The sequence below is a fragment of the Equus przewalskii genome, chromosome 2 (genome assembly GCF_037783145.1).
Source record: "Equus przewalskii isolate Varuska chromosome 2, EquPr2, whole genome shotgun sequence".
NCBI classification, from domain to species: Eukaryota; Metazoa; Chordata; class Mammalia; order Perissodactyla; family Equidae; genus Equus; species Equus przewalskii.
In genome coordinates this window covers 28,607,759-28,635,716 of record NC_091832.1, presented here as the reverse complement: position 1 = coordinate 28,635,716, position 27,958 = coordinate 28,607,759, and the positions used below count along the sequence as shown (strand labels likewise).

The following is a 27,958-nucleotide window of genomic DNA, read 5'->3' as shown; positions in this document are numbered from 1 at the left end:
CTCCTGTCTTTTCCAGTTATTGGCGGAGGGCTGGGACTGGAGCTGGGATTGGCGTAGGATTTACAGACCCTGACCCTGGACCCGTGACTCCGGGCCCTGACCTCCCACGAGGCTGGTCAGTGACCCGCAGGCAAGACTGCGGCCAGGGGCTCCCTGTGAGAGGCTGGGGGTGAGCTCTCTCCATCAGGATGGTCCCACGCCGACTGCCTGGTCCTGGGACTGTCGGGTGAGCGCAAAGGTGGCTGTAAGGCTCCTCGGGCCCGGGCGGGAGGCTGAAGAGCTCAATGTGAGGTCTGCGGACGGCGCCGCAGGCATACGCTGTAGTGCGCAGCAGGGGCAGAGCCCCGCCAGGCGCTCAGATCTGAGCTGAGGGGAGTAGCTCCGGGGCAGGCGTGTGACGCCGCCAGAACAGCCCAGATCTGGGGGCCGCCCCTGGCCGAGTGGTTCAAGTTCCGCGCGCTCCGCTTCAGCGGCCGGGGTTCACCGCCCGGATCCCGAGTGCAGACCCCCTCCACTCATCAGCCATGCTGTGGAGACATCCCACGTACAAAAAATAGAGGACTGGCACAGGTGTTAGCTCAGGGCTAATCTTCCTCAAAGGGAAAAAAGGCGGGGGGGTGGGGGGGCGGGTAGATTGGCCACGGATTTAGCTCAGGGCACAACTTCCTTACAAAAAAACAAAAGTCCAGATCTGAGGAGAGGAGAACGGCCCCCAGCGTTCGGAGCTGGGGACGAAATGAAACGGGCTCGAAAGGAGGCGAAAGCTGGATGGGAAGGGCCTCGGGGAACAGACGCCCGGCCCGGCCGGCGGAGCTCGCCGCCCCCGCGCTCAGGCACTGCACGCCAGAGCCTGCGGCCACCGCGCGGCGTCCCACCTTCACAGCCTGGGGCTGGAGGCGGCCCGAGGCCGAGACTGTCCAATCACGGGAGGGAGCTGCTCAGGGTCCCGCCCCTAGGGCCCGACTGGCCAATGGGGGAGTGAGCGGCGGAACGCGCGCGGCGCATCTTCCCGCCACCCTCTGGGCCCAGTCGGCGCCGCACCGCGCCGCCCGGCTGAGGGGCCTCCGCTACCGCGAGCGCCAGGGGCGTTGCTTTCCCGGTTTCGCTCAGACAGGTTGCCGCTCGCCCAGCCCGAGAGCTCGGCATCCTCGGAGCAGCGGGGCGGGGCAGGGCCGTGAGGAAAACGCAGTCCCCGCCCTTTGAGTCATCTGCTCAACCGGCGGTGCCTGGGCCTGGCCGGCGGGCAATGCGGCTGAGAAAAGGCCACCAGGGCGTCCCCACCGCACTTCGGAGTCCAGGCAGCTTGGACTGGTGGCCAGGAAGCTTGGCTTGTGTCCCTGACTGGCTGTGCGACCTTGGAAAAGCCATTATATCGCCTCAGTTTCCCCTTCTGTATCATAGGGAGCTTAGACTAAAGGCTCTCGAACGAAAAATGTGGAGTCAAGACTGCCTGGGTTTAGGGCCGGCCGTGGCCTGGTGGTTAAGTGGGGCGCTCCACTTCAGTGGCCCCGGTTGGGTTCCCTGGTACCGGGACCTACACCACTCGTCAGCAGCCATGCTGTGGCGGTGTCACACATACAAAATAGAGGAATATTGGCACAGATGTTAGCTCAGGGTGACTCTTCATCAGAAAAAGAAAAAAGACTGCCCGAGTTTGACTCTCAGCCTGTCTCTGCCTAGGCTCTTAACCTTGCTTACTTTGTGTCCTCATTTGTAAACTGGAGATTAAAAACCAGTACCTTCCTCTTAAGAGTTGCTGTGAAGTTTGAGAAAATAAATACCCATAGTACATGTTGAATACATGTTAGCTTTTATTAATCCTGCCAGCATCAATAGTCTAGGATTTATCCAGCATTTGCGTGTCAAAAGCAAAATAATCAGGCCAAGTCCTGAGGAGCAGCTTTACTGCCAAAGCTGACCTGCGTGCTCACTAGGCCACCTGAGAATACTGGCCTGACTCCTCCACCTGGCAACTCAGGCCAGCCTGATCATGTTCCCCAGAGTCCGAGTTTGGTCACACCCAAGGGACTCAACATTGAAGGGCTCTTATCACAGCTACTAATTCTGTGGGGGAAGCGGGCAGGACCACTCTGATGTCTTTGGGTCCCCTGTTTTCCCTTCTCCTTTCCTGGAGGGGTGTTGGGTTTCAAGGTTCCAAACCAGGCAGACTCTGGGCTAGGCCAAGTGACTTCCCCTCGGCTTTGGAAGTGACCCGGTTTCTCTTACCAGACAGGTCTGGTGACTTTCTCTTAATGGGGTAGGTCCTGGGAAAAGAACTTCTTTCTTTTCTCTCAGCCTCTGACTTTTGCCTACTCCCTCTACACCACCCATGGGTGCCCTATATGGGGAAAGAAATGAGCTACCCTGAGGTTGTATGTTGGTGTTGACAGATTTCAAAAGCAGATGCTGTGGACTGGCATATCACCAAGTCAGATGGTTAGATGTGAGCTGACTTAGCCACCAGCTCCTGACCATAAAGGTCCCAGACTTTTTTCTATGATCAGATATCTATATCAGATATATCAGATTTATATATCAGATATCTATATATCATATATATATATGTATATATATATATATATATATAAATCTCTCTAAAGCTTTTAACTGTTAACTAGGATGGGGTCTCAGTGAGCAATTTTGCCATCTTTTCCTGGCCTAAATTTGACATTTAAAAATTTTCAGTCCTACGGCTAATGGGTATGGAATTTCTTTTGGGGTGATAAATGTTCTGGATTTACATAGTGGTGATAGTCACACAACTTTGAGACTATACTAAAAAACCACTGAACTGTACGCTTTAGAAGGATGAATTTTATGGTATGTGAATGTCTCAATTTAAATCTTTTTTTTTTTTAAGGAAGATTAGCCCTGAGCTAACTACTGCCAATCCTCCTCTTTTTGCTGAGGAAAACTGGCCCTGAGCTAACATCCATGCCCATCTTCCTCTACTTTTTTTTATACGTGGGAAGCCTAGCACAGCATGGGTTTGACCAAGTGGTGCTATGTCCACATCCGGCATCCGAAACGGCGAACCCCGGACCACTGAGAAGTGGAACGTGTGAACTTAACCAGTGCGCCACCAGGCCGGCCCCTTATTTTCATTTATTTTTATTTTTTTAAAGATTTTATTTTTTTCCTTTTTCTCCCCAAAGCCCCCTGGTACATAGTTATATATTCTTCGTTGTGGATCCTTCTAGTTGTGGCATGTGGGACGCTGCCTCAGCGTGGTTTGATGAGCAGTGCCATGTCCACGCCGAGGATTCGAACCAATGAAACACTGGGCCTCCTGCAGCGGAGCGCGCAAACTTAACCACTCAGTCATGGGGCCAGCCCTGGCCCCTTAGTTTTAAAAACATCTTTCCAAATGCCTGGCAACCAGGTTTAGTGTGAGGTCCTCTATTGTGGAAATGGAAATACAGCTGCTTCTAGGATGAGGCAGGGGTGTCTAGACAGAGATTGGACTCACAAAGATTCAAGTAAGCCCAGCTCTATCCTTATTGCACTGCCAGATTATCCCCCAGGAAACGGAGGCCCAGGGCTTGCAAAGATCTTCCTCTCCCAAGAATTTGGGTGGTATGGGGAATATGTGCAATCTAAAATTTTTTGGAGAAAAAAAATCTTCTTCTTTCTCTTATATGTCGCTACTTCAAGAGAGCAGAGTCCAAATTGGCTCTGTAGATCCACAGGAGTAGGTGATGGAGGGCAAGGCCTTGGGGCAAGGTGCCTTCTCAGAACCCTAGGGAGGCCAAGGCATTGGGGTCAGGCAGACCACTGTGGCTCCTTCCAGAAAGGCAAGATACTGCTAGACACACACACGCATCCAATGTCCAAATATGCAATGCCTGAAAAGGACAGCCTGATTTCAGAGGCTTGCACCAAAATTGCTCTTCTGACCAACAGTACCCTTCCTGCTTCTTCCTAGAGAACAGAGTACAGTAACGATAGCAGCTGGCATGCTGCTATGTGCCAGGCTGTTTCATACCTTAGTCCTCACTGCAATACATATTATCCTCTTTGTTTTGCATATGACGAGACTGAGGCTCAGAGCAGCTAAATAACCTAATAAGTGAGGTTATACAACTACTTACATGCCCCAAGGAGTGGAATGGGTCTGACTCCATGGCCTCTGATTTTTAAACTACAGCAGCTGTTTTCAAACTGTTCGGAGGGTTCCCCAGAAGCTGCCATGGGGCAGGAGCCCAGTGGTCAGGGTTTCCCCTATTTCTACACACGTTGGCTAAAATAGCCACATATATGTCTGTTTTGTATATTGGAGTTTCATGAGTTAAAAATAAGTTTGAAAAGAACCACATTATGCTATGCTGCCCTGCTCCTATCTTGGACTTTCTAAGAATCAAGAACGTCTTCTTACTCTACTCTCAGCCTAACATACCCCCACCCCAGGGCTTGGCAGAAAGGAATTGTCTTAAATGAGAAAAGACTGTGTTGTGGACCAATTTCCTGGCTCGTTCACCAAGTTAAGTTTTCCTAAACCTGGTTACGGCCTTTGTTCCTTTTCAGTTCTCCACCCTGTTTATAGGGTCTACCCCACCCCCCACCTCTGCTGTGTGTGTGTGGTGTGAGGAACGCAGGTTTCTGCAGACTAGATCACCCTCCTCTCAGAACTGCCCCCCAACACTACCTACCCACTGAGTCAGGATCTAGGAATGTCTGTGGGGGCAGCAGACAGGTAGGTCACCCTGGGGGTGTCAGAGGCTGATTCATCTCTCATCTCCACCCAATCTTCTCCTTACTGCTCTCTGGGATATTTAACTCTTCATCTGTCTAAAGATAAAAGGAAAATCTCAGACTCGGAAAGCATGGAGTCTTCAATCTGTGGCTAGGGACAGTATTTAATACATCAGATGATGCTATTCAATAAATATTTGTTGAAAGAGAAGGAAGGAAGGAAAGGAGGAAGACACATTTTCCCCCTTTCTTCCTCTAGAAGTTAACCTGAAATTCCTTGTCTGCCTGTAAAGGGAACTGATTTTTAAAAAGTGCAGAATAAATTATGTCACAACTGGTATGACATGAGTTGGGAGAAATCTGACCTATGTCTCAATATTCCTTCTTTGCTGTTTCTATTATTCCACAAAGCAACGTGGAGACTCCAGGATTACTTATAGGAAGAGGTGACAGTCCAATGTTAAGGGGAGCTGTATTTGCAGAGCAAGCACACTGCTTGAGAGTTTATGTTTATTTGGGATGGATTGAAGAGGCCTCTCATCTCCCTCTACAATTGCTTCAGGGTTTTGGATGGGGAGAAAAAATTAAAACTTCGCTCTATATTCTAGGGTGGAGCATTTTACCGATATAATTGCGCCCCAGTCCATCCCCTCAGTCTTAAGCCACCTGGACACCTGGGCTTCTGGGGCTGTCCGAAGTTGGCTCCCTGGCAGGAAATGGGGGACACAGTGGGTTGGAAATGACACATATGGCTTGCCCTATCCTCAGCAGGCCCGATGCTATTGAGATATGTGCTAATCTGGGACTCTTCATTCTAAAGGGGACAGGAAGAGGAGGTGTGCAGCCCAGACCAGGCTCAGTAAGGGCTCCACATACAGGGGCAAGAGAGAAGGAAAGCGAAGGAAAAGGAGGGGGCTACTCAGCTTGCTAGAGAATTTCCGTCCTGGAGTCTGGGGCAGTTGGGCCTCTCTTTCCAAAAACAGGGTGGGCCTCAGTAGTGCTGGAATGGGTCGGAAGTCACTCCCCTCCCCCTCTCAGGAGCCTTGAGAAAGGGCAGAGAATCTCTAAGATCGACCTTTCCACAGACCTAATGGGATCAGGCTTCCTATTCTCAGCCAACTGTGGGTGAGCATTGCTAATTCAGAAACAGCTGAGAGCAGACTGGCTGTGCTTCAGCTCTGTGGGCTTTAGGGCGTCACCCTCACTCCTAAGCCTCTTTGTCTGGGCTGGAAGCCTTTCCAGTTAGCTGTGGGCGCTGATAAGTCCCAAATGCTTTCTTCCAATTGTTGGGGTTCCCCAATTCAGAGCTAGGAAACACATACACCCTAATGTCAGTGGTTAGCAGAGATGACCAAGAAGGTCCTTTCTAAGGCAGAGATGGTTTCTTCCCTCTAGAAGTTGTTCACGATTGCAAAGTGGTGTCTGGAAGTGAGATAAGCACTATCAGACAGCATCCATGAAACGGAAAGTGGCACTTTTCTGGAAGGTATTTTGGCAATATGAATCCAGAAAGTGGAAAACGTTGGCTACTTCATTTCTACGATTTTATCACGAAAGTCAGAGACTCAGACAAAGATTTAGGTACAAACATGTTAATCACAGCATTATTTACAATAGTAAAAAACTGGTAATAACTTATAGACTAACCATGGGAGTTGGGAAATGTAAATAATGTTATAGCCATACCATGGAATAGCATCATGTCGACATTAGAAAGGCCTTTATATATTTATAATTACATGAAACAGTGTTAACTGGAAAACAGGTTACAAAGAAATTATAACACATCCCACTTACATAAATGCTAGCTATCCTTGTGTATGTATAGAAAAATAAGACTGAAATACACAAAATACACTTATAGTTGGATAGATAATTTATTATAGATATATTTTTGATTATTTCTGTGTTGTGGGATTATGAGTGACTTTTTTTTATTTTCTAAGTTTTTTACTTTTCTATTTTTATCAGAAAAGAAAGAAAAATCTTAGGATGGTTGCCATATGCCAGCCATATTGGAAGATCGTCTTTCTCTCACCCTACACATTTCACGCTGAGCAGACCTTACCTGGAATCCAGAGGTCTCCTCCTTTCTGCATTGTGCTGTCCCCTCCCCAGTGTGACAGGGGAATAGGAAGTCATTTTGCTATTAGTGGGAGGTAGACAGAAGCTACATTTACTGGAGGAGAAAACACCCTTGTTGTCACACCAAGGCCTGAAAATAAAGTTCTGGATTATTCCCATCCTACTCCACTCATGACTGCAGAGAATAAATACTGAGGTGCTTGGATATGAGGCCATAAAGTTCTCAATGACGCCTGCCTTCCATCTGGTTTGCTGTGGTGAGAGCTGGCGTCTCTGTGATGGGGTAAGCATCAAAACTCATGACCACAGCTACTGGTCCTATTTTCAAAAGCACAGCACCCACCTTCACACCCTAACTGATGAGGGATTCGTCCAGCAGCCTGGATGTCAGGATTCCTGGGCTCTAGGCCCCACAGGTGACTCATAGCCAGCCCCAGGCTGTGCCTCCTGGCCTCAGTTTCCCTGGCTTGCTGTGTTGATACTCTCCACCTACTGTGCAGGGTGTTAATAGGGGTGAGGTGCTTTGAACTCAGATGAAAGAGGCTGAGGAAACAGCACCCGGTTATTAACCCCTGTATGGCCAGGCGTGGGAGCGGAGGTCGGCTGCTTTCATACTCTTCCAGCCACAGGAGCCTCCTTACAGTCCCTCATTCTTCCACCGTCTGCTTTGGCTGCCAAAACTGGAAACCAAAGCTCAGTCACCCCCATCTCAATGTCACTTCAGAATAGATTTTCCTAAAATGAATTCTCCAACTGCCCAAACCACCAGTAACCTATCTTCCCTTGATTTATGATTCAGTAACATTCTACAGGTATCTAAATTCTTTCTTCCAGTTGTGTACAAATGCTGTGGGAGAAGTGCTGTGACTTTCCACCACTAAGTATTCGCAATTAACAAGTCAGCAAAGTGGACGATGACAAAGGCTGAACGAAGTTCAAACTCTTCATCTTTCTATTTCCTCAAGTAAAGTGGGGCTTCGTAATATTCCCCATCTTGTGTGTTTCTCTAGGAGTTGCTGTGAGAACCACAACGATCATGTGTGTAGAAACACTTTATAAAATGCCAAGCTTTTTGCGTGTGTTAACAGGACCCAGTGTCTGCAAATCAGACTTCTGGCACAATGGCCATCATCCCCTTCTGCCTTCAGGGTACAACTGCCAAAAAATAAGCCTAGGATGCCACCTATTGGTTGAAAATACAAATTACACTTAACCAGTTGCAAGAAGAGCAAAGGAAGCATACACCAGTATTTCCCAACTTCAGGCCATCAGGATTTTTGCCACACCCCTCAAAATGTCATATTATATACTTAATATTTTTCTTTAAACAACTCACTTTGTATAAATTATTTCATTTTTAAAGTAAACTCTTAATCACTACTATAAATGGAAAACAAGTTTACACTTGCCAAAAGTAGAATAAATCCATGAAATAAATACAATGAAAACAGAACATTAAGATCTAGCTAGGAAGGATTGCCTGTGAAAGCTCAGGCTTGAAGCTCACTGTTAAAAGTGAAGATCAACAAAAGCACATGACTGGAGACTGAGAGTCTGTCAGTCCTCTAGTATGATCTTGTGCTTTGAGGGAAACACTGCCCTGTATGAAGAAATAGGATTCTTCTGAGGGAAGGTCACATTTCCTTGTTCTGCCCCAACTCTCTGGGCGTGGATGGTTGAAGAAAGTTTGGAAGCCACAAAAAGTAGAAAATAAACTCTTGTATTGTAGCACATTCCATCAGAGCCCAAGCAGGGCCAGTGCTGAATTCCTGGCAGCAGTGCCCAGAGCTCATGAGCACTGAGGGTGTAGAGGGCACTCTGCTCTGGGCCATGTCTGGCTTTTGGCCAGAAGTCCTCTGCAAGGCTGAGTGCTCTCGGATCTGCAGCCTGCTGAGCTGTCTGCTGCTCGCTGGGAGCTGCCACTTTCCCCAGTGCTGGGTTATGTGTCTTGTTTTCCACAACCCAGCTTGTTGCTACAGCTGCATGGCTTCCTGCTCCACTGACTGATCTGAGGGTGCCAGGTACTTCTCCTGGATGCCCAGGGTGCTGAGGGAGGGTGCGTCAAGGTTGATAGCACAGCAAGGACGGGGAACTGGTCTGGGCAGGATCTAACTTTTATTTATTTTTTTTTTTTTTAAGGTTGGCACCTGAGCTAACAACTGTTGCCAATCTTTTTGGTTTTTTTCCTGCTTTTTTCTCCCCAAATCCCCCCAGTACATAGTTGTATATTTTAGTTGTAGGTCCTTCTAGTTGTGGCATGTGGGACGCCGCCTCAACATGGCCCAATGAGCAGTGCCATGTCCGTGCCCAGGATCCGAACCCTGGGCCGCCAAAGCAGAGCATGCAAACCCAACCACTAGGCCACGGATCTAACCTTTATGGATGTGTCCACTCCAACAATGTCTGGTAGATTCCCTTCATCCCTCTCCCTTCCTCATAATTACAGCTTAGGCAACAGGACCCATTTGGGTCTGAGAAGCCCCTCTGAGTATCCAGACCCAAATGTTCCTGTATTTGCCTGTTTCCCACAATGCTGAGGATCAAAAGACCAGAGAGTGCTCTATATTATAGCACATGCTCTAGAGCCAGACCATGGGGGTTTAAATCTTGATTTTGCCACTTCCTTTTTCTCATCTGTAAAAATAAGAGTTGTGAGGACCAAATGAGACAATACAAAATGCTTAGCACAGCACCTGGCACACATTAGGTGCTCAGTAAGTGTTTGTGACTTTTCTTCTGCCCAGGGAGGAAATCACGGGAGCCCAAAGAAAACGACCAATTTTTGTGTGGGCCACAGGGTGCCTTCTACTTCTCTCGGGACAAGAGGAAAGTGGAGCAGGAAGGACACAAATCAGATTCACGAAGGAAAGGACCGTGACACTGCTGAAGGAGCCCTGTGAGGCTGGCTGGCCTGAGGTCTGGGTGTGCGGTCTGACTAGAAGATGGGGGTTACCATGGCAAGGCTGGCCACCATGGCTGTTCTGCTAGATGACTCCAGCGTCAGAAATTGAGATCCTACAACCGGGGAGACCAAGGTTTGAACTATTCTTCCAACACATCTGGGGAGAGGGACCTTGGACCTGTCACTCTTAGAGCCCCAACTGCCTCATCTATAAAAGGGGACTGAATGAGAATTAAATGAGATCCTGCAAGTGAAGTACCTAACCCACCAAAAGATGTTCAGGTTACGGACCTTTCTTTACCATTTCTTATGGATCCATCTATCAAAATCCATCTCACCGCTGCTCAAACTGACTCTGAACCCATGCTCCCTCGCCTTCACTTTTCCTCAGGAGCTAATGCCCTGTTCCTGTGCAAGTTGGCCCTGAGGATCACTCAGGACCAGCGGAATCCATCTTGCTTGACATGCAACAATCTCAAATCTGCCTTGCCTCTGGCCTGAAGCCCGCGTTCCTGAGCAGAGCCCATGAAACCCTGCATTCTATCTCTACTCATCTGTCTCGCACTTCTGGTTCCCCAGGCAGCCCTGTCCTGCCCAGAAGTCATGCCATTCTACTTGCAACCCCTCAGACAAGTCTTAACCTTGAACCCCCTCACCTTTGTAAATACTGTTCTTTTTGCCCTGATTCCCTTTCTCTCTTAATCAGCCTGGCTAACCCTCCTTTAAGAGGGTGCAACTCAAGTGCTACCGCCTCTATGAAGCTTTCCTTACCCACTCCCTCCTCAGCAGAGCTGACTTTTCTCATCAGCACAAATGTATATGGTTAAAAATATCCTTGAAAATTCCTCAACTCATTTATTAAATACAGTATACATGGTTTTATGAATAGAATCCTGTATAATATGAATGAATGCATAAAGTAACATACAGTGTGCAAAATATCAGCACTATTAAAACTGCCCTTCCCTTTCTGCTGAGCACATGCAGTTGAATTTGCCAACATTAACTGAATGTGTAAGGCAGTTCCTCAACCCCTTCATCAGGCACCGCACACTCTTCTGCCATCATTTATAACTTGTCTGTTCCCCTGTGAGCTTTTGTTTCCCACATGTGAAAGGGGCTGACACAAATCACTAAGTGCTGGCTGGAACTATTTTCCTCCATACCCCAGACTCTGGAGCCCCCCTTGTCTCCAGCATCCTGTGTAGATGCCAAATCTCTGAAACCGGCCTAGAGGGCCTGGACTTCCCTGTCCTGCCTCACACGTGGCCTCTGTGATCCGAGGGACACATGACCTTAGCTCCACCCACCCGGGTCACTAAGCCAGCTCCAGTTCAGAAGGTCTGAAGGTCTGCCTCCTGAACAGCTCTGGTTGTCCCATGGCCCCCTCAAACACAGCACATGTGCCAGCTTGCACCCCCTTCCACCCATGTGACAAACCTGCCCCCTTGTCTCTGTTTTCTTGCCTCAGTGATTAGCACAACCACTCATACTACTGCCTAAGCCAGAAACCTGGGAGTCTGAATTCTGCTCCATCTATCCCAAAACTATCTGGTCACCAACTCTGCTAGTCTATCTCCTTAATATTTTTCCAATCTACACTCTTTCTATTCTCACTACCATGTTCCTCCCTTCTCACCTAGAGACTGTAAAAACCCTCCTGCCCTTAATCATATCCTTTAAATGCATTTTCCACACTTGGAGGAGCTTTTCAAAAATGTGTATCTGGGGCCAGCCCTGGTGGCCTAGTGGTTAAGTTCAGCACGCTCTACTTTGGTGGCCCAGGTTTGGTTCCCAGGTGTGGACCTACACTGCTCTGTTAGCGGCCATGCTGAGCTGGTGGCCCACATACTAAAATATAGAAGAAGACTGGCATGGATGTTAGCTCAGGGCAAATCTTCCTCACCAAAAAAAAAACACAACAAAAACCCCCAAAAAAACACATCTGATTGTGTCACATCCTGCTCAACAATACTCTGCTGGTTCCCACTGCCCACCTATGAGCTCAAGTCCACAATCCTTAGCGGGGCACTCAAGCCCTCCATCGCCAGCCCTGTCTACTTCCCTTATATCCCTGCATCTCTCTTTCCCCTTCACACTCAAGACACCAGGCAACTGAAACTGAACCCGTCGAATCTCTCTCAAATGACCAATGCCCTTTTATTTCTGGGCCTCTGTATTTGTTGCTCTTTCTGATCAATATCCTCCCTTGCCCTCAGGTACAACCAACCCTGAAAACTTCTAAGGGACCAGCCTTTGCAGATGAAAGACAGTCACCAGGGAGCACAACTGTTCAACATGAAATCAGTCATCTACAAGGGTAGATGTGGCCACTCCTAAACCCCAAGTCTCCCCCTCTTGGCTGTGGCTGGGAGGCTAGAGAGCAAGGATACGAGGAGAAATGGAAGTCAGCTCCCATTGCAGCAGACATCATGGCCTCCAGGCTTCGCTGCTCTTGGACCCCAAAGCAGTAGCCATTGGCTTTATCCACAGCCTGCAGGACCTGCTGGATACTCTCCTTGTCCTAGGTGGGGAGGAGAAAAACAGCTCTGTGAGTGAAACAGAGGTATGTGGAATTGAGGTTGTACCAAACTGCTTTTAGTCTCCAAACAGCTCCCTGATCTTGCCTCATGAAGCCTCTGTGCATGCAGCTTCCTTGGCCTGGAGTAGTTCTCCATGTCCTTTAGGGCCTGGCTACATCCTACCCTTCCTGACCCCCTGTCCCCCAACCACACATCAGAAGAGATAAGCTCTTCTATGCACACCCATTGTCCCCTGGGTTTATCCCTATTGTAGCCGTGATCCTACTATCTCACTAACTATTATTAAGTTATTAACTCATCTGCCTCCCCAACTCGACTCTGTACCCTCTGAGGTCAGAGACTCATTTGTCGAGGTAGCCCCAGTGCCCGGCACGGAACTTTGCTAACAGCAGGCACCCAATAAATATGCATGTAACCTCTTTGCTCATCCACATCAAAGTGATAAGAACAGTCCATATCTCACACAATGGGAAGAAGACAGCAAAATAATGTATGGACAGTTCTTGGCACAGTGCCCAGCAGACAAAGCCTTCAAAAAATGGTAGTAGTTGGGGCCGGCCCCATGGCTGAGTGGTTGGGTTCACATGCTCCACTTCGGCGGCCCAGGGTTTCACCGGTTCGGATCCTGGGCGCGGACATGGCACCACTCATCAGGCCGTGCTGAACATCCCACATGCCACAACTAGAAGGACCCACAACTGAAAATATGCAACTATGTATTGGGGGATTTTGGGGAGAAAAAAGAAAAATAAAATCTTACCAAAAAAAAGAAATGGTAGTTGTTATGATTAATATTACAGAATTCATTCTTTCATTTTAGAGGAGAAAAGTGTGGCATTAAAAAGGGAAGAGGGGCTGGCCCGGTGGTGCAGTGGTTAAGTTCGCACATTCCGCTTCTTGGGGGCCCGGGGTTCGCCGGTTTGGATCCCGGGTGTGGACGTGGCACTGCTTGGCACGCCATGCTGTGGTAGGCATCCCACATAGAAGGTGGAGGAGGATAGGCACAGATGTTGGCTCGGGGCCGGACTTCCTCAGCAAAAAGAGGAGGACTGGCAGTAGTTAGCTCAGGGCTAATCTTCCTCAAAAAAAAAAAAAAAAAAAAAAAAAGAGGGAAGAGACAAGTTTGCTCCAGTCCACCCACTGCAGAAAGGACTCTAACATGCACCTGCGTCTCCCAGGTTACCCTCGCAGGATGCAAGGTGGGAGGCACAAGGGTTGGGTACTAGTTTGCAAAGTCAACAGGCAGTTGCCTATCTTAAAGGAACCTGAGAGACTTGTCCCTGGCCTTGATCAAGTCCCTTGCTGGTGACTTTCTGAACTCATTCATTTCCACACCGAGGAGGGAACATGTGTAGAGAGAACCCAGCAATACAGAATAGGTAAGGCCAAATTTTGGTCCACCTTCCTTACTGGAATCCTGCCCACCAGAGCTCCTGGTCCTGAAACCAAGAGGACCCAATGATAGTCAAGCCCAGGAGAAAGACCACTGTTTGAGCCCACAAAGCCTCCCGTAGCCTTGGCTTGGTGAGTTCCCAGGTACTGTCAGAGCCTGCAGCCAAAGGAAGAGGCCTCTTAGTCCCCAGTACCTGGATGTTGAGAGGGATGAAGGAGACCAGGCTGTAGTCTTCGATGAGCTGTACCAGTTTCTCATTGAGTTGACGGTAGTGGCGGAAGAAAGGGTCAGAAGCCAGGTGGTCAAGCAGGTAGGAGAGGTCTAGGACCTCTGTGTAGTAGTCCAGGTTGAAGGCTAAGGAGAGAAACCGATGCTCAGGAGCAGCTGGCATGAGGCTAAAGACCTGAAGACAGGGACCATATTTTCCTTCTTTCTTCTTTTGCCTTCATTCACTCATTCATTCAACAAATATTTTTTGAGACGGTGAAATGAAGTTACTAAGAAGAAAATACTTGATTCTGCCATTTACTAGCTATATGGGCAGGTACCCACCTCATGGGGCTCTTGTGAGGATTAAATGCTATAAACCCCAGTGCCTGATACAGAAAAGTCCTTGACCAATGGTAGTAAACAATGGTATCGAACATGTAGTAAGAACACTGCTGGGTCCCCACCTTATGAAGCTCAGCCAGGCAGTACCCCCAGGACCTGGCACACACACTGTAAAGACTCTGTAAATGCTGGTCATATTGAATGAACACTACATTCTAGCAGGGTGGCCTCTTGGGTAAATCACTTTCCCTTTCTGGGCCAGTTCCTTCTTAACATAAAACGAGGAGACCCAGACTAGACGACTCGGAGGTTCCTGACTCAGTTCTATGAATACAAACTTCCTACTAAAAACCGAAAGTTGGCCTCTCTGCACTGTCAATTTCTGCCTGGGAAACTCAAGTGGTTGGGCTACTCAGCAGGTCTGTTCCAAAGTGAGGGCGTCAGGCTGTCAGAGATCAACTCACTTCCTGCCTCCTGTGTTCTAATCAGCTCTAATTAGAAACTGACATCCTGGGGCCAGCCTTATGGCTGAGTGGTTAAGTTCACACGCTCCGCTTCGGTGGCCCAGGGTTTCGCTGGTTTGGATCCTGGGCGCAGACATGGCACCGCTCATCACGCTGAGGCAGTGTCCCACATGCCACAACTAGAAGGACCCACAACTAAAAATATACAACTATGTACCGGGGGGCTTTGGGGAGAAAAATGAAAAATAAAATCTTTAAAAAAAAGAAAGAAAGAAACTGACATCCTGTACCTACAAGGAAGAATGTCCTGGGCATTCCAACAAACTTCTTGGATTGCCTGACAGGTACACTTTTCCCTAAGAACTAAGAAACTGAGCCAGGCACACTTGGGTTTAGATTTCGTCTCAGCTAACACATCAGCTGTGTGACTGACCTTGGACTATTCAGGTAATGTCTCTGGGCCTCAACTGCCTCATCTGGTTTACATCTCAGTCTCCTGCGAGGATGACTGGCAAGAGTCAGAGCTGGAAACGTCGAGGACCACCATGTAGCCATCTGGGCTGGAGGCTGTGAAGGGGGACAGGGGCTTGGGAGGACTGCACATCTGGACCTAGATAAAATGGGGCTTCTGGGCTTGTCAAGAGATGGACCAGAACTTTGGGCTGACACGGCCCCTCCAAGTCCTGACTGGCAGCCAGTTGGCCTCTTTGGACAAGTCTCCTGTCATGTTACTCTCCCAACAACCTCCCTCCTGCTCACTGCTGGTCATTTCTGCTTTTCTTTTCTAGGTTCCTTTGTGGCTGGAGATGCTATTTAGGGAACTGATGCTCCCAGCTCAGCAAAGCACTAATTTTGCATGAAAAAATGCTGGCCATTGGGCCCCTAGGCAACTCTCCTGCCTTGCACCAGCCTGATTCCCCCTCAGTCTTCCTCACTCAACAAATGGCATCCTTATCTGTCCACTGGCTCAGTCAGAAACCTGAGAGTCATCCTTAATTCCTGTCTCCTCACCCAATCCACAAACAAATCCTATTTCTTGAGTAAGTTTTCAATCTATCTACTTCTCCTCATTTCCACTATGACTGCTTGGGCTGCTGCAAAAACCTAAAGGATCTCTGTTTTCATTCTTACCCTTTTTAATTCATTCTCCACAAAGCAGCCAGAATGACTTTTTCAGTTCATGCTATTCTCTTGCTTAATATTCATCAATGGTTTTCCTCTGTCTTTCAACAGTACAGGTTCTGGCCCCCACCCACCTCTCTGACCTCATTTCCTACCACCCTTCCCCTGCCCACTAACTCAGTTACTTTGGGTTCCACCCCGCCCCTGCCTTTTCCTTGAACCCAGAAAGCTCTTTCCCTAAGGGCCTTTACCTCTTCTGGTCCCTCTGCCTAGAATACTTCTCCTGGCTCCTTCTAACCATTTGGGTCTTAGCTCAGATGGCATTGCTCACTCCCCTGACTCCCAACCACTCACTGTGCCATCACTTTCATTCCTTTGTAGTACGTATCACCATCTGTAGCTCCGTTGTCCCCCAAACCCAGAACAGTATCTGGCACAGAATGGCACAAAAAAAATGGGCAAGGGTCAGGACCTATCTGTGGCTACTATCACCAGGCCATGCATGGTCCCTGGAGGCTGCATCCTTCAGCTGAGATCTCTGCTTCACTCCGCCCAGCCACTGCCCTGTCCTTGTCTGCCCAGAACAGGAGCTCTTACCCAGCTTCCCATAGTGCTCAATGAGGTCCATCTTGGAGAGAACGTTGACGTGCGGCAGCTCCACGTGCAGCATGGTGGCCAGGGAGGTACACAGTACTGAAATGAACTTGGCTGGGTCTGTGCAGTAGTGAGAATCCACGAGATGGACGGCAGTCAGCTGGGAAGCGAAGAAGAGACAAGGTGAGAGTGGCCTGGAGAGGCAGGGAACATCAGGGCCTATGTCTCCCCCATCACACTGGAGACTTCCGAGGACAGAGTGCAAGCTTTCCCCATTAGTTGCCTCCTGCTTCTGTTTCATTCTATTAGCCGCACTCATTTCTTTCTCCCAAGAGATGATGGGACATTTTTTTCTTACAACATGCCTTGCACTGAGCCTCCCAGTGGGCAAGCGGTTCAATTCCCACTGCACCTGACTCTATTCTTTCACTTATTTTTGCCCATCAAGTCACAACAATCATCATGCCACTTTCCACATAACCCTTTCTATACTTCTCATAATCCCAAATTGGATACTAGCACGTCCATTTTACAGATGAGAACACTGAGGTTCAGAGAAATAACCTGATTTACCCAAGACCAGACAGCGAGTCAGTAGCAGAGGCAGAATTCAAATTCACACCTGTTTTACTCCAAAGCGACTCAACCCTACCTCGCTGTGTGACTTGGGGCCGTGGCATCTGTTCTCTCTGTCTCAGTTCCTCCACCTGCAAAATGGGCCTACCAGACCCGAGACGCACCCTGAGGTCCCACTGTGCCATCTGCGAGAAGATGCTGCGCAGGGCGCCGTGATGCGTGCAGAGCTCCACCTGGCCGGGGCAGTCAAAGAGGAAGTAGTGGCCGCGGAGCGGGTCGAGCTTGGCTCGCAGCCAGTCCAGGTTGGCCTCCAGGTACTCCATGCAGTAGAGCAGGCCGCCGTTGGGCCCCAGCCGCAGCGCGTCCATCACGTCACTCAGCCCCACCAGCTCGCCCACGTCCACGGCGCACTCGTACGGCAGCCCCTCGTTAGCCGGGTCCAGGTTCACCACCGCCACGCGCCGGCCCAGCGCGCGCAGGAACTCACTCATGCCCAGGCAGTACGTGGTCTTCCCCGAGCCCGGCGGGCCGATGACCACCTGCCCGAAGGCCGTGGTCGTAGCGGCCCCCGCCATGGGCGGCACGGGGACCCACGCGAGTTCAGCGGGGAAACGGTGGGCAGCAACACGCAAGCCGAGTGCGAGTGACTTCCGGGGAGCCGGCAGCGAGGCCCGGGGTCGCCTAAGAAGGAACAGCTAGAACCGGAGCGACGCGAGAAGGACGGACCCGGTACTGACAGGACCAGGATCGACTTCCGGACGATGCCGGAAACGGCGGCGCCCGGAAAGGAAGTCCCGCCCCCGCAGTGCCGACGCGGGCGGCCGCCGAGGGGCGTGGCACCGCGGGACTCCCCCAGAGAGGGAGGGGCCAGATGTGGGGACCTTCTCCTGGTATTTCCTCGACCTTCCTCCCGGCCCAAAACAGAAGAGACAGAAAAACCCAGTCAAACCTTTACTCTCCCGTTAGGTCGCAGACCCGACCACCTCCCGCGGACTCTCCGGACGCAGCTGGGTAAGGGTAGAGGCGTGGGAGGGCACGCCCCAAGACCGTCTCTTCCCAGCCCCACAAACCCTCTCCTCTCCCAGGTCTCTTCCTCCCACTTTCTGGCCTTCATAGTGACCCGCCAATGAAGGTTGTGCTGATAGCCTCAGTCAGTCCAGCCTTTCAAGGTACTGGGGGAGGCAACGGGCAGGTCTAAACAGGAACTAAGGTTAGGAGACCAAGGAGGAGAGGTCATTAAGCCCTAATATCAAAAGGGAGGAGGATAGCGGGACTTTTTGTAAAAACGCCCTTGAGGTAGAGAGCCTGAAGGCAAGTTCAGAACAAAGCACCCTGAACAAGTTGTGCAGATTGCTACTCCCAGAGTTCTTTCTACTCCGGAGGGAGTCCCGGCAGGGGGCTGCCACTGCAGCTATGAGTGACCCTGACTAAGGAAGCCCCTGAATGTGTCATCACTCGGGCTCTGAGTTGGTGTCCAAGGCACAGCTGGAACATCTCACAAAGGCCATGTCTGTCCGAAGCTTCATGCTGGTGGGTGGCTGGCGGCGGAGCAGCAGCTCCCCTTGGTCCTGGGGTAGGGGTTCATCGTAGATGGTGGAGATGAGCCCCAAGCCGATTCCGCGGGGCCTCTTCAGTTGCACAAATGGCTGTAGCTTCTCTCCATGATACCTGGATTACAAAGGGTTCTCAGTGAGAGGGCTGCTCTCTCTCAAACCCCAGTGAAGGGATTGGGAAAGAACAGGGAAGTAGCTACTACATACTTGGTTTGTCTCAAAGACAGAGCTTTAAATCTGGATCTTTGCTCTCCAGCCCCCGTATCTATCCATTGACAGTGCCAGCAACCAGGAACCTCACATACTGCTTTCATTTCATTTATTTATTTATTTATTTTTGAGGAAGATTAGCCCTGAGCTAACATCTGCTGCCAGTCCTCCTCTTCTTGCTGAGGAAGACTGGCCCTGAGCTAACATCCGTGCCCATCTTCCTCTACTTTATATGTAGGACGCCTACCACAGCCTGGCTTGCCAAGCGGTGGCATGTCCGCACTCGGGATCCGAACCAGCTAACCGGGGCCGCAGAAGAAGAATGTGCGAACTTAACCACTGCGCCACCCAGCCGGCCCCTGCTTTCATTTTAAATAGAACACAACGTTTAGAACAACTGTCACCACTCTGTGACTCACAGTCACTCCCTAATGGCAATCATCAAGTTCAAACTCCCAAGACTAGGGAGAATGACTCCCTCAGGAAATCCATGGTCCTCTTAAGCCTTGGGGCTTGGTCTAAAAAAATATTAGTGCCAGACCTACTTTTTCTTTCTAACTCTGCTTTGAAGTTCATCCCCTGAGTCCCTAGCACCAATCCCAAAACCAGAGGGAAGGGGGAAAGAGTACAGCTGAAAGGCTAGCCTGAACCCCAAGGGAAGTCCCTCAGCCATACTCACCCCAATCCACGCTTGCATCTGGGGTGCTGGCCGTCACTATCCAAGGCCTCGGGCACCCCTGAGCCCCGGCTTCCCAGACCCTGGCCCTCAGCCCAGCCCTGCTGCTCCATCACCTTTCGCCCAATGCCCTGCAGAGGAAAGGGAGAAGACTCAAGAGATGGGGCTCCTGCAGGGGTGGGGGGTAGAGGGAAGAAGAGAAGGAATGGGGGTAGAGAAGGAAAAGAGATGGGTCAATGGGCTGGACAATGGACAGTGCTCACCTTGGTGTGGCGCTCAAAGGTGCCCACCTGGCGTTCGACCACAGAGCCGTCCTCCTGGCCATCACGGAGTCTCTGTTCCAGACGCATCTGGACAGAGTCTCGAGCATCCTTGTCTCCAGCATCTGAGGAAGCAGAGCCCAGTTTGCAGAAGGGTCTCTCTCAGCAGAAGCGGGGAAAATCAGGTTTCTAAGACCTCCTCACAAGATTTACGTATTCATCTTTACTGTAGTTTATGACTTTATTATTATCTCTCTCATTAGACTGGGTGCTCCCCAAGAGTAGGAACCATGGCTCTCCCATCTTACAGATGAGGAAATTGTGGTGCAGAAAAATCATAGAGCCAACAAATGACAGAATTAGAACCCAGGTCTTCCCCTCCCACCCCACCCCACCTCAGGTCATTTTTGACTCCAGAATCTAAACTCTTAACCAGAGCATGAACTCCTGCCCCTCCCACTCTACTAGAGCCTGCCTAGCAGAACCAGAGCTCCCTGAGGGCTGTCCCCAGTGAACCTTCACAAAGAGAGGGACAAGGCTCTGCCCACAACCAGCACTCAATGCACTCAACTAGAGATTTCTAAGGGGAATGTTCTCAGTGGGCTACGCTAAGGGAACCGGTCCCCTGTCTCAGCCTCTGCTAAGTAGGTCTGGTGAAGTGTCACTGCAAGTCCGGGCACCACTTCCACCTCCCCGTACTGCAAACCCTGGCCCAGTACCTCTGTCGTAGTACACACTCATGTCCACATCCCAGTCATCGGCTGTCTGTTCATCAAAGTCTGCAGAAACGAAAGCATCAGGCAGAGTGAGCTAAGGACTCAGTTCTGTTGAGAGTTAAATCTGGGCTTAGGCATATGTTCTACAACTTGGGGCTTTTGATTGTATTTTTAAGTCTCCTCTGGGAGGGTCATTCAGAATTTACAGGAGGGCATTTTCTCTGCACTCCACTGATCCCCCTCCCCTAAAAAGGATGACTGGTCTTTCATATACAATCAAGGTAAGTCTCTTCCCTAGCCCTTTATTCGGACTCACTGCCAGGGAACCCACCATGTGGAACAGAAAGCCCTCAGCGAATGCAGCCGGGATCACTCCTGCCCTTGCCTGGGTGCCAGCATTACCTCCTTCTTCCTCCTGCCAGAACTGGGCATCAGTGTAGAACACCAGGCCGGAGCCACCCTTCTCCCACTTGAGCTCGATCTCCTCCTCAAAGAGCCGCTCCGTGGTACGCTCCTGCCCGGTCACGTCCTCATGCAGTGCTTCATGCCGCTCCCACTCCTCACCCCGGTCATCGTCCTGAGAGAAGGTGGGGAGAGGTGACCTGCCTGTCTAGCTTCCTGACCTCATGCCCACAAGGAGGACAGCTCAGGGCACAGGAGGCCTGTGAGATGGGCCCTCAGCTCCACTCCTCCAAATTTCTCTGAGAAGCAGCACATATTTGGCCCTCGAGGCCTTAACCAACACATCTCTGCATCCCGTTTCTCAACATACTTGGTTCCTTCTCCTTATAAGCCTGATTCACTCTTATCTCCTTGCTTTTGGCCATGTTGTTCCCCCTGCCTGCAATATCTTCCCTCCTCTCCCACCACCTTCTCTTGTTCATTTGGTTAAATTCTTCCTCATCCCTCAAGTTCTACAGCCTACATGAAGCCCCCCCACACTAAGGCCCACAGCACTCTCGCTGGTCTCTGAACTTCTCAGTGCTAATCACATTGTTGAGGCCTTTGTATGGGATGTCACAAAGAAAGAAGGGACAAGAACTAATACCTATTGTCTACTGTGCGTCAGGCCCTTCACATAACTCAGCTCCTTTAATCACCCCAACAACTTGTGAGGTACTATTATTCTCATTCTACAGATGAAGAAACCTGGGTTCAGGGGCCAGCCCAGGGGCGCAGCAGTTAAGTGCACACGTTCCACTTCGGCAGCCCGGGGTTCGCTGGTTCAGATCCCAGGTGCGGACATGCCACCGCTTGGCAAGCCAGGCGGTGGCAGGCGTCCCACATATCACGTAGAGGAAGATGGGCACGGATGTTAGCTCAGGGCCAGTCTTCCTCAGCAAAAAGAGGTGGATTGGCAGCAGATGTTAGCTCAGGGCTAATCTTCCTCAAAAAAAAAAAAAGCAGCAGAAACCTGGGTTCAGAGGAGTAAGGAGATTTGCTCAAGACAGTCCACCAAGAGAGTGGCAGAGCTAGCATTACAACCCAGTTTGCCACATGCTGGTTCTCTCTCTGTTCAGGGAGATTTAAGGCTCTTTGAGGGCAGGAAATGAGTTTCAGAATGTCTTTGGAATCCTGCGCCAGCCCCTATGTTTACTCCTGCTTGACTGGACTTGTCAAATGATAGGATGACTCTTGGCTTGAAATCCTGGGGGCCCCGTCCTGTTTAAACTTCAAGAGCCCTAAGAAATCACTGCTGCAAAGCAGGTATTGAAGAAAAGTCAGGACAGCACCAGACTAAGGTTGTGGTCCAGATGTGTTAGCAACTCTGGGCCGGGAGCTTTGAAGACATAGGTGAATTACTTTTTACCCAATGTATACATAAAAAAAGTTTCCCAACAAATCACATCTCTCCTGATTTTATGGATGAACAACCAGGTATGGGGAAACAGGTGGAAGAAATGTTTACAGCCATGAGTTGCTGAACGGGGATACACCCTGAGAAACGTGTCATTAGGTGATTTTGTCATTGTATAAACATCACAGAATGTACTGGCACAAACCTAGATGGTATAGCCTACTACACACCCAGGCTATATGGTACTAATCTTAGGGGACCACTCTTGTATATGTGGTCCCTTGTTGACTGAAATGTCCTTATGTGGCTCCTGACTATATTTTACTGATAGAGTGGAGGCTAGTGTTCAATCCACAGACTCAAAGTCAAAAAATAGAAGGGACTTCTCAGCCACATAATGAAAGCACACAGAGGTTAGACAAGCAGTGAAGAGGACTGGATTCACATCCCAGCGCGGCCTCTACTTTCTTAGATTATCTTATCTCATGGTTGGCAGATTTTCATCTATGAAAAAGACCTTCCTTACATTCCTTCTAAAGGAATGAAAAGAAGACCCCTTTGAGAATCTTCTGATAAAAGTTCTGGCCCCTCTCCCCATAGAAAAATGCATATTTGCACGTGCTAATGCAGTTTTACATCCTATGTCAGGGAGTTTTAACTCTTTGGAACCCTCCTGGGGACCCCAGGTTTAGAACTCTTGTAATATACAATTGAAGAGTGGTATTATTAATACTTTGGCCTCTCTAAGTTGCCAGCAAGGACAGGGTGGTTCACTGTACTCACATCATCTGAGTGTGACTCTTCTTCCTCCTCCTTTTCCCCTTCCTCCTCAGGCTCTCCACGGGGGCTGGCTGGTATGTCTGCCAGGCAGGTTCCCTGGGGTATTTCCTCGCCCTCGGCGGTGTACACAAGTTCTTCCTGCTCTACAGTCTCTGAATCCTCATACCTGAAGGGTACATTGCCGTAGCGCCGGGAGGAACCTGTCTTAGGGAACTGGAGCTGCAGCTGGGTGATGATCCGAGGGGGTAGGCGGCAGGCCCGGATCAACTCCAAAAAAACCCCCAGGGGAGTTCCCACATTCCCATTGGGCATCAGCACTGGTGGGTTCAGCTCTGGCAGTTGCCTCAGGTCGGCCAGAGTGAAGGCTTCACTCTTGGCCTTCCGACTCTGCAGTTCCTTCCGGGTCTTGAAGGGAAAGGAGCCCAAACCTTGGGAAGCAAGAGAAAAGAATGGCTCTTCAAACCCAGAAGCCTCCGCCAACACTTGAGCCAGAAATTGGTCAAGGTTTAAATCCTTTAGCTTAATGCTGTTCCTGCCTTTCACACTTCTCCAGAGCCCCTTCTTCCAGTCCCTGACTAGAGCACCTAGTAGTTTCATGCCATTTCTCATCATCTCAGCTGAGCACACAAGTTTCTTCCGGATCTGGTTCTTACAACCTTTTCATTCTCAACTGCCATCAACCCTCACCCCCTGCACACTCTTGTACCACGTGCTCCAACCACAGCAAACAATTTAACATGCCCTGAAAGTTTCATGGGCTTTCACATCTCTCTGTGTCTTTGAAAATGCCATTACTTTGAACACTATTCTTCCCTACAAATTCCTGTTTATCTTTCAAGATCCCGATGACATGCCACATTTCCTGATCCCTCTAGGAAATGGGTTTCTCCCTCTGTCATCTCACAGCACTTGGTGAAAAAGAGAATAGGCTCTGGAGCAAAATGCCTGGGTTTGTATGGTGACTCTGCCACTTACTAGCTCTGTAACCTTGGGCAAGTAACATAACTTCTGCATCCCTCAGTTTCCTCCCTATAAAATGGGTAAGAATAGCTCCTACCTTATAGGACTGTTGTAAGGAGTCAATAAGGAAATGAAAAGCTTAGAACAGTGCCTAGTAGATACATAGGAAGTGCTCATAAATGTTAACAATTAGAATGGCATCTCTGTGACAATTACCTCTTTACAAATCTGTCGTCTTCTCTGGATTCTGAGCACAGACTGTCCAACTGTTCTCTGCATGTAAGCTAGAGTCACACTAGGTCTAGCAATACAAGCTAGATTTGTTGAAAGAATGAATGAAGAGGGCTCTGCACTGTGTTTCCTGTTCTCCATCAAAGTGATTTCCCATGAAAATGGGAGTTCTGAGAAAAGATAAAGTCTCTTCATTTGCACCTTGCTAAGAGAGAAGTGAGTGGGGAGCAATAAAGAGAGTGCAATAAAGACAGACAATAAGACTACACGAAATCGGAATATAATGATGTACACCTGAAATTTATATAATGTTATAAACCAATGTTACCGCAATTAAAAAAAAAGACAATAAGAGTTTTAGAAACTTGATTTCCTATTTTCCCTTTGTGTCAGTGCAAAATGAACCCCTCAGATAGACAAAAGAGTCTCAGACGGGATCTAATAAAGTTGGAAAATAGACCATCATCCGAATAGGCCTCTTTTTGGTTTGTTTTTCCCTGAGGTAAACTAACGTGCAAGTTGAGCCTGAAGCTCTATCCATAAATGTCCTAAACTCCTAAAGAGTCGTAAGCAGAGACGTGACTTATTCTCATCATCCCTCAGGAGAGGTGCCTCTGTTCCAGGGCCCGGAGGCCCAGTCTATCATCTTTCTCACCCGTACCTGATGCCTCAGTAGGTAGCCGAAGTCTGCGGATGAAACAACGACCGGGCAACCAAGTCCCCTGAGAATCCAGCCAACGGCGGCCGGAGTACATGCGAAGAAGCCTGTGGGCTTGAGCCGCCCCCGGTACCGAGATGACGCAGCAGCAGGTGCGGGTCTGGGCGGGAGCAGAGTCCCGAGTGGAGAGAGCGCGGGCATCGGTGACCGAAGTCTCAGCGAGAACCTGGCCGGTAGGAGTTAGAGCAGAGTCAGGAGCAGCCTGGGGAGGGGCCCGCTCAGGCCGATGCCGGTAGTGGAAACAGAGGAAGCCACAGCCGCGCTGTTCCCGAAATTGGCTAAAGTAGCTCCGTAGCTGGGCCGAGCGCAACTCCGAAGGGATACCGCTCACTATTAAGTAAACTGGCGCTTCCTTCTCTGCCTCGCTGGGCACCGCCATCTTGGATTATCACATGATCAGCTGGAACCAATTCTCGCGAGAACAGCGCGAGCAGCTCCGAGTTGTCTGCGTTGCAATAGTACTTTCTAACCCGCAGGTAGTCCGCTGGGAGTCTGAATGTGGAAATGGGAGCTGGGGAGGTCTGGGAGAAGTCGTTCCAGTCCCTTTCCCACAGAGAGAAGTCGGCGATAATGGAAAAACTCACCTGAGAAATGGGGTTACAGAGTTTTCATAAGGCTCTAGTGAGGATCTAATTAGAAGCCTGCGGGAGGGGCAGTTTTTAAGATTTTTACTTGTTGGGGCTCTCCTAAATCTAATCTCAGTTCTTTCTCAGTTCAGAGCCTTTCAGTCGTTCATCCATTTATTTTTACAAAACATATTGGTGAACTCCCACAAACCAGTAAGAAAAAGATAAACAATCCAATTGAAAAGTGGGCCGAAGACACTTCACAGAAGAGAAAAAAGTCCAATTAACAATGAAAGATGCTCAATCTCATTAATAATCAAGGAAATGCAGTGAGACCCACTTCACATCCACCAGATTGGCAAACATTTTGAAATCCTCAAAAGTCGGTGACGATGTGGAGCGACTGGAGCTCCCAAATACCGTTGATAGAAGTGTAAACTGGTACTTGGGGAAACAATTCGGCATCACCCAGTAGTGTGAAACTACACTTACCTTTTGACCCAGCAATTCCACTTCTGGGTATCTACTTTAAAGAAATTCTTGCATGCGTTTATCAGGAAATGTATTGACAATGTTGACCTTTACCTAAGCCCTGTGATCCTGAAAAACAGCCAAAGTTAGGAAACGCCTCCCGCCTTTGGTGTTCTGGAACACAGATTATTGTAAAGAAACACACTCTGTGATATGACTTAGATAAAACTTATGGGTGCCCCCTTGTTTACCTATGACAAGGCTAGACACAGACTTTAAATTCCACTTCTCTGCCTCAAAAACGCTTGGATGAATTGCTTGGCCCAATGATCATTCAGAACAAAATGCTTGTTAACCAAAGTTTGGTTAAGCTTTCTTTCCCCCAGTTCCCTGAACTTTGCATCCCTGGCCCCTGACTTGCGCCAGCGCAAACCCCTCCTTAATAGCCCCTCCTGAGAACAGGCTGGCTTCAGGAGAAAATGTTCTCTGATCTCTCCCATCATGCCACTCCTGGTCATCCCACTTTCTCACACTCAACTCTTTTTGCCTAACCCTTGAGACACGTGCAGATCCTACGGTCAGAGCGTTCTCCCGTTGCAACAGCTTCCGTCTCCCTATTGCAATAGTTCCTTTCCTCCCTTGCAACAGTCATTTCAAATAAAGTCTCTCTTCACTAAGTCCAGATTTGCTTTTTATTTGACAGTATATACAAATATTCATAGCTGCAGTGTTTGTAAGAGAAAAAAATTGGCATTTAGTACTATTACTCAGGTACATGGAGTTGATTGAAAATAAGCAAGTCAGAAAACAGAATTATTCCATTTATATAAAGTTCAAAAATACAAACTAAAAAATATTTTTAGGGGTACATAAATAAGTATGCTTTAAAACCATAAAGAAAAGTAAAAAAATGATTAACCCAAAATTCAGGGTAGTCATTACCTTTGGGAAGAGGTGATAGATTTAGAAAGGACCTCAAAGTTGATGGTAATAATGATATATAGAACAATGATGAGGGTTTATTGTGCTGTTATTCTTTACGTATTTTTTATAAATATTTTGTTTTACTATTTAACAAAAAAATCTTAAAAGAGAAAACATATCTCAAAAAGCAACAAAGGAAGTGGTTACTTTGTGGTGATCACAAATATACACCTATTTGAGAAATAAAAAAATAAAAACATGTCTAACAAGTGTCCGGGTAATTGTGGATAGGGACAATGTTATATCTGGATTTTAAAATCTGCTGATGAAACTGTAGATTGGTACAACCACTTTGGAAAACTCGCAAGATCTATCAAGTTGAGCACACATTCTACAAATCGGTAATTCCAGTTGTTATATAACAACACATCTGCAAGCCTCTGTGTACCAAAAGATGTGTGCAAGAATAATCCCAGCAATGTTATTTGATGATCCAAATGTTCATCAGCAGTATAATGCATAAATGAATTGTAGTATGATGGGATACTTTACAACAATGAAAATGAATGGGCTACTGCTGCACAGAGCAACAGAATGAATCTCAGATGTAGTGTTGCCCGACCCTGGTTACCCGCCTGGGGCTCCGGGCTGAGAAAGTGGGTCCTTGGGCACCCGCAGGAATGAATTCAGATGAGAGTCACAGAATAAAGTGCAAAACAGTTTTATCAAGCAATTAAGCAAGACTTAGGTAAGGGAAAGGGCCAGGCTGCAGAGAGCCTGGGCTGTCTCAGAAAGTAGAGAAAGCAGCCTTGAGCTGGGTTGAAGGGGACTTTTTATGGGACCTCGAAGGGAAGTGGCTGCAGCAGTTGGGGATTGGACTTCAGGACGTGATCAGCAGGTTGATTGTTTCTGGAACTGCATGCTCAGTTTGTGGTCCCTCTACAAACCGAGTAGTTTGCAGCAGGCATGGGTGGGCTACTGACTTGCCCTATGTTACAGGATGTGTAGCCGACTTCAGGTGGATGTGGCTTCCTGTATGTGCAGACTTGTCTCACCTAGGGCCCCACCTAACCCTCCAAGACCCCTGTCTCATTCCCCTCCTCAGAGATTTTCACTCCCTTAACCTTAAGGGGTGTTGGGGGCCGGAGGTCAGGCTTCTGTAACTGCTTCAA

General features: G+C 48.9%; 2 protein-coding genes and 2 long non-coding RNA genes across 6 annotated transcripts; 2 read left to right on the top strand and 2 right to left on the bottom strand.

The window, feature by feature from the left end:
- Positions 1 to 6,268: 6,268 nt before the first annotated feature.
- GPN2 (GPN-loop GTPase 2) lies at positions 6,269 to 17,826 on the bottom strand. 2 transcript variants are annotated; one of them, XM_008519502.2, is made up of 5 exons: positions 17,088 to 17,826; positions 16,351 to 16,507; positions 13,809 to 13,969; positions 12,073 to 12,203; positions 6,269 to 8,823 (listed from the first exon to the last, which is right to left on the bottom strand). In XM_008519502.2, the coding sequence occupies exons 1-5, from the start codon at positions 17,496 to 17,498 to the stop codon at positions 8,751 to 8,753; spliced, it is 933 nt and encodes a 310-aa protein (XP_008517724.2). In that variant the 5' UTR covers positions 17,499 to 17,826; the 3' UTR covers positions 6,269 to 8,750. The 2 variants fall into 2 exon arrangements, with proteins under 2 accessions (XP_008517724.2, XP_070466703.1); XM_070610602.1 differs by lacking the exons at positions 6,269 to 8,823; positions 12,073 to 12,203 and adding an exon at positions 12,908 to 13,297 and having other exon boundaries at positions 17,088 to 17,708.
- On the top strand, positions 9,522 to 12,204 carry LOC139081961 (uncharacterized). Its single transcript, XR_011537510.1, has 2 exons — positions 9,522 to 9,812; positions 11,899 to 12,204. It is a non-coding gene; the product is annotated as an uncharacterized lncRNA (long non-coding RNA).
- LOC139081960 (uncharacterized) lies at positions 17,778 to 26,539 on the top strand. 2 transcript variants are annotated; one of them, XR_011537508.1, is made up of 2 exons: positions 17,778 to 17,934; positions 24,711 to 26,539. It is a non-coding gene; the product is annotated as an uncharacterized lncRNA (long non-coding RNA). The 2 variants fall into 2 exon arrangements; XR_011537509.1 differs by having other exon boundaries at positions 17,799 to 17,934; positions 22,970 to 26,539.
- Positions 17,862 to 25,240, bottom strand: GPATCH3 (G-patch domain containing 3). The gene is made up of 7 exons (XM_070610578.1): positions 24,769 to 25,240; positions 22,920 to 23,344; positions 20,741 to 20,915; positions 20,342 to 20,401; positions 19,626 to 19,747; positions 19,366 to 19,493; positions 17,862 to 18,591 (listed from the first exon to the last, which is right to left on the bottom strand). The coding sequence occupies exons 1-7, from the start codon at positions 25,202 to 25,204 to the stop codon at positions 18,375 to 18,377; spliced, it is 1,563 nt and encodes a 520-aa protein (XP_070466679.1). The 5' UTR covers positions 25,205 to 25,240; the 3' UTR covers positions 17,862 to 18,374.
- Positions 26,540 to 27,958: the final 1,419 nt, after the last annotated feature.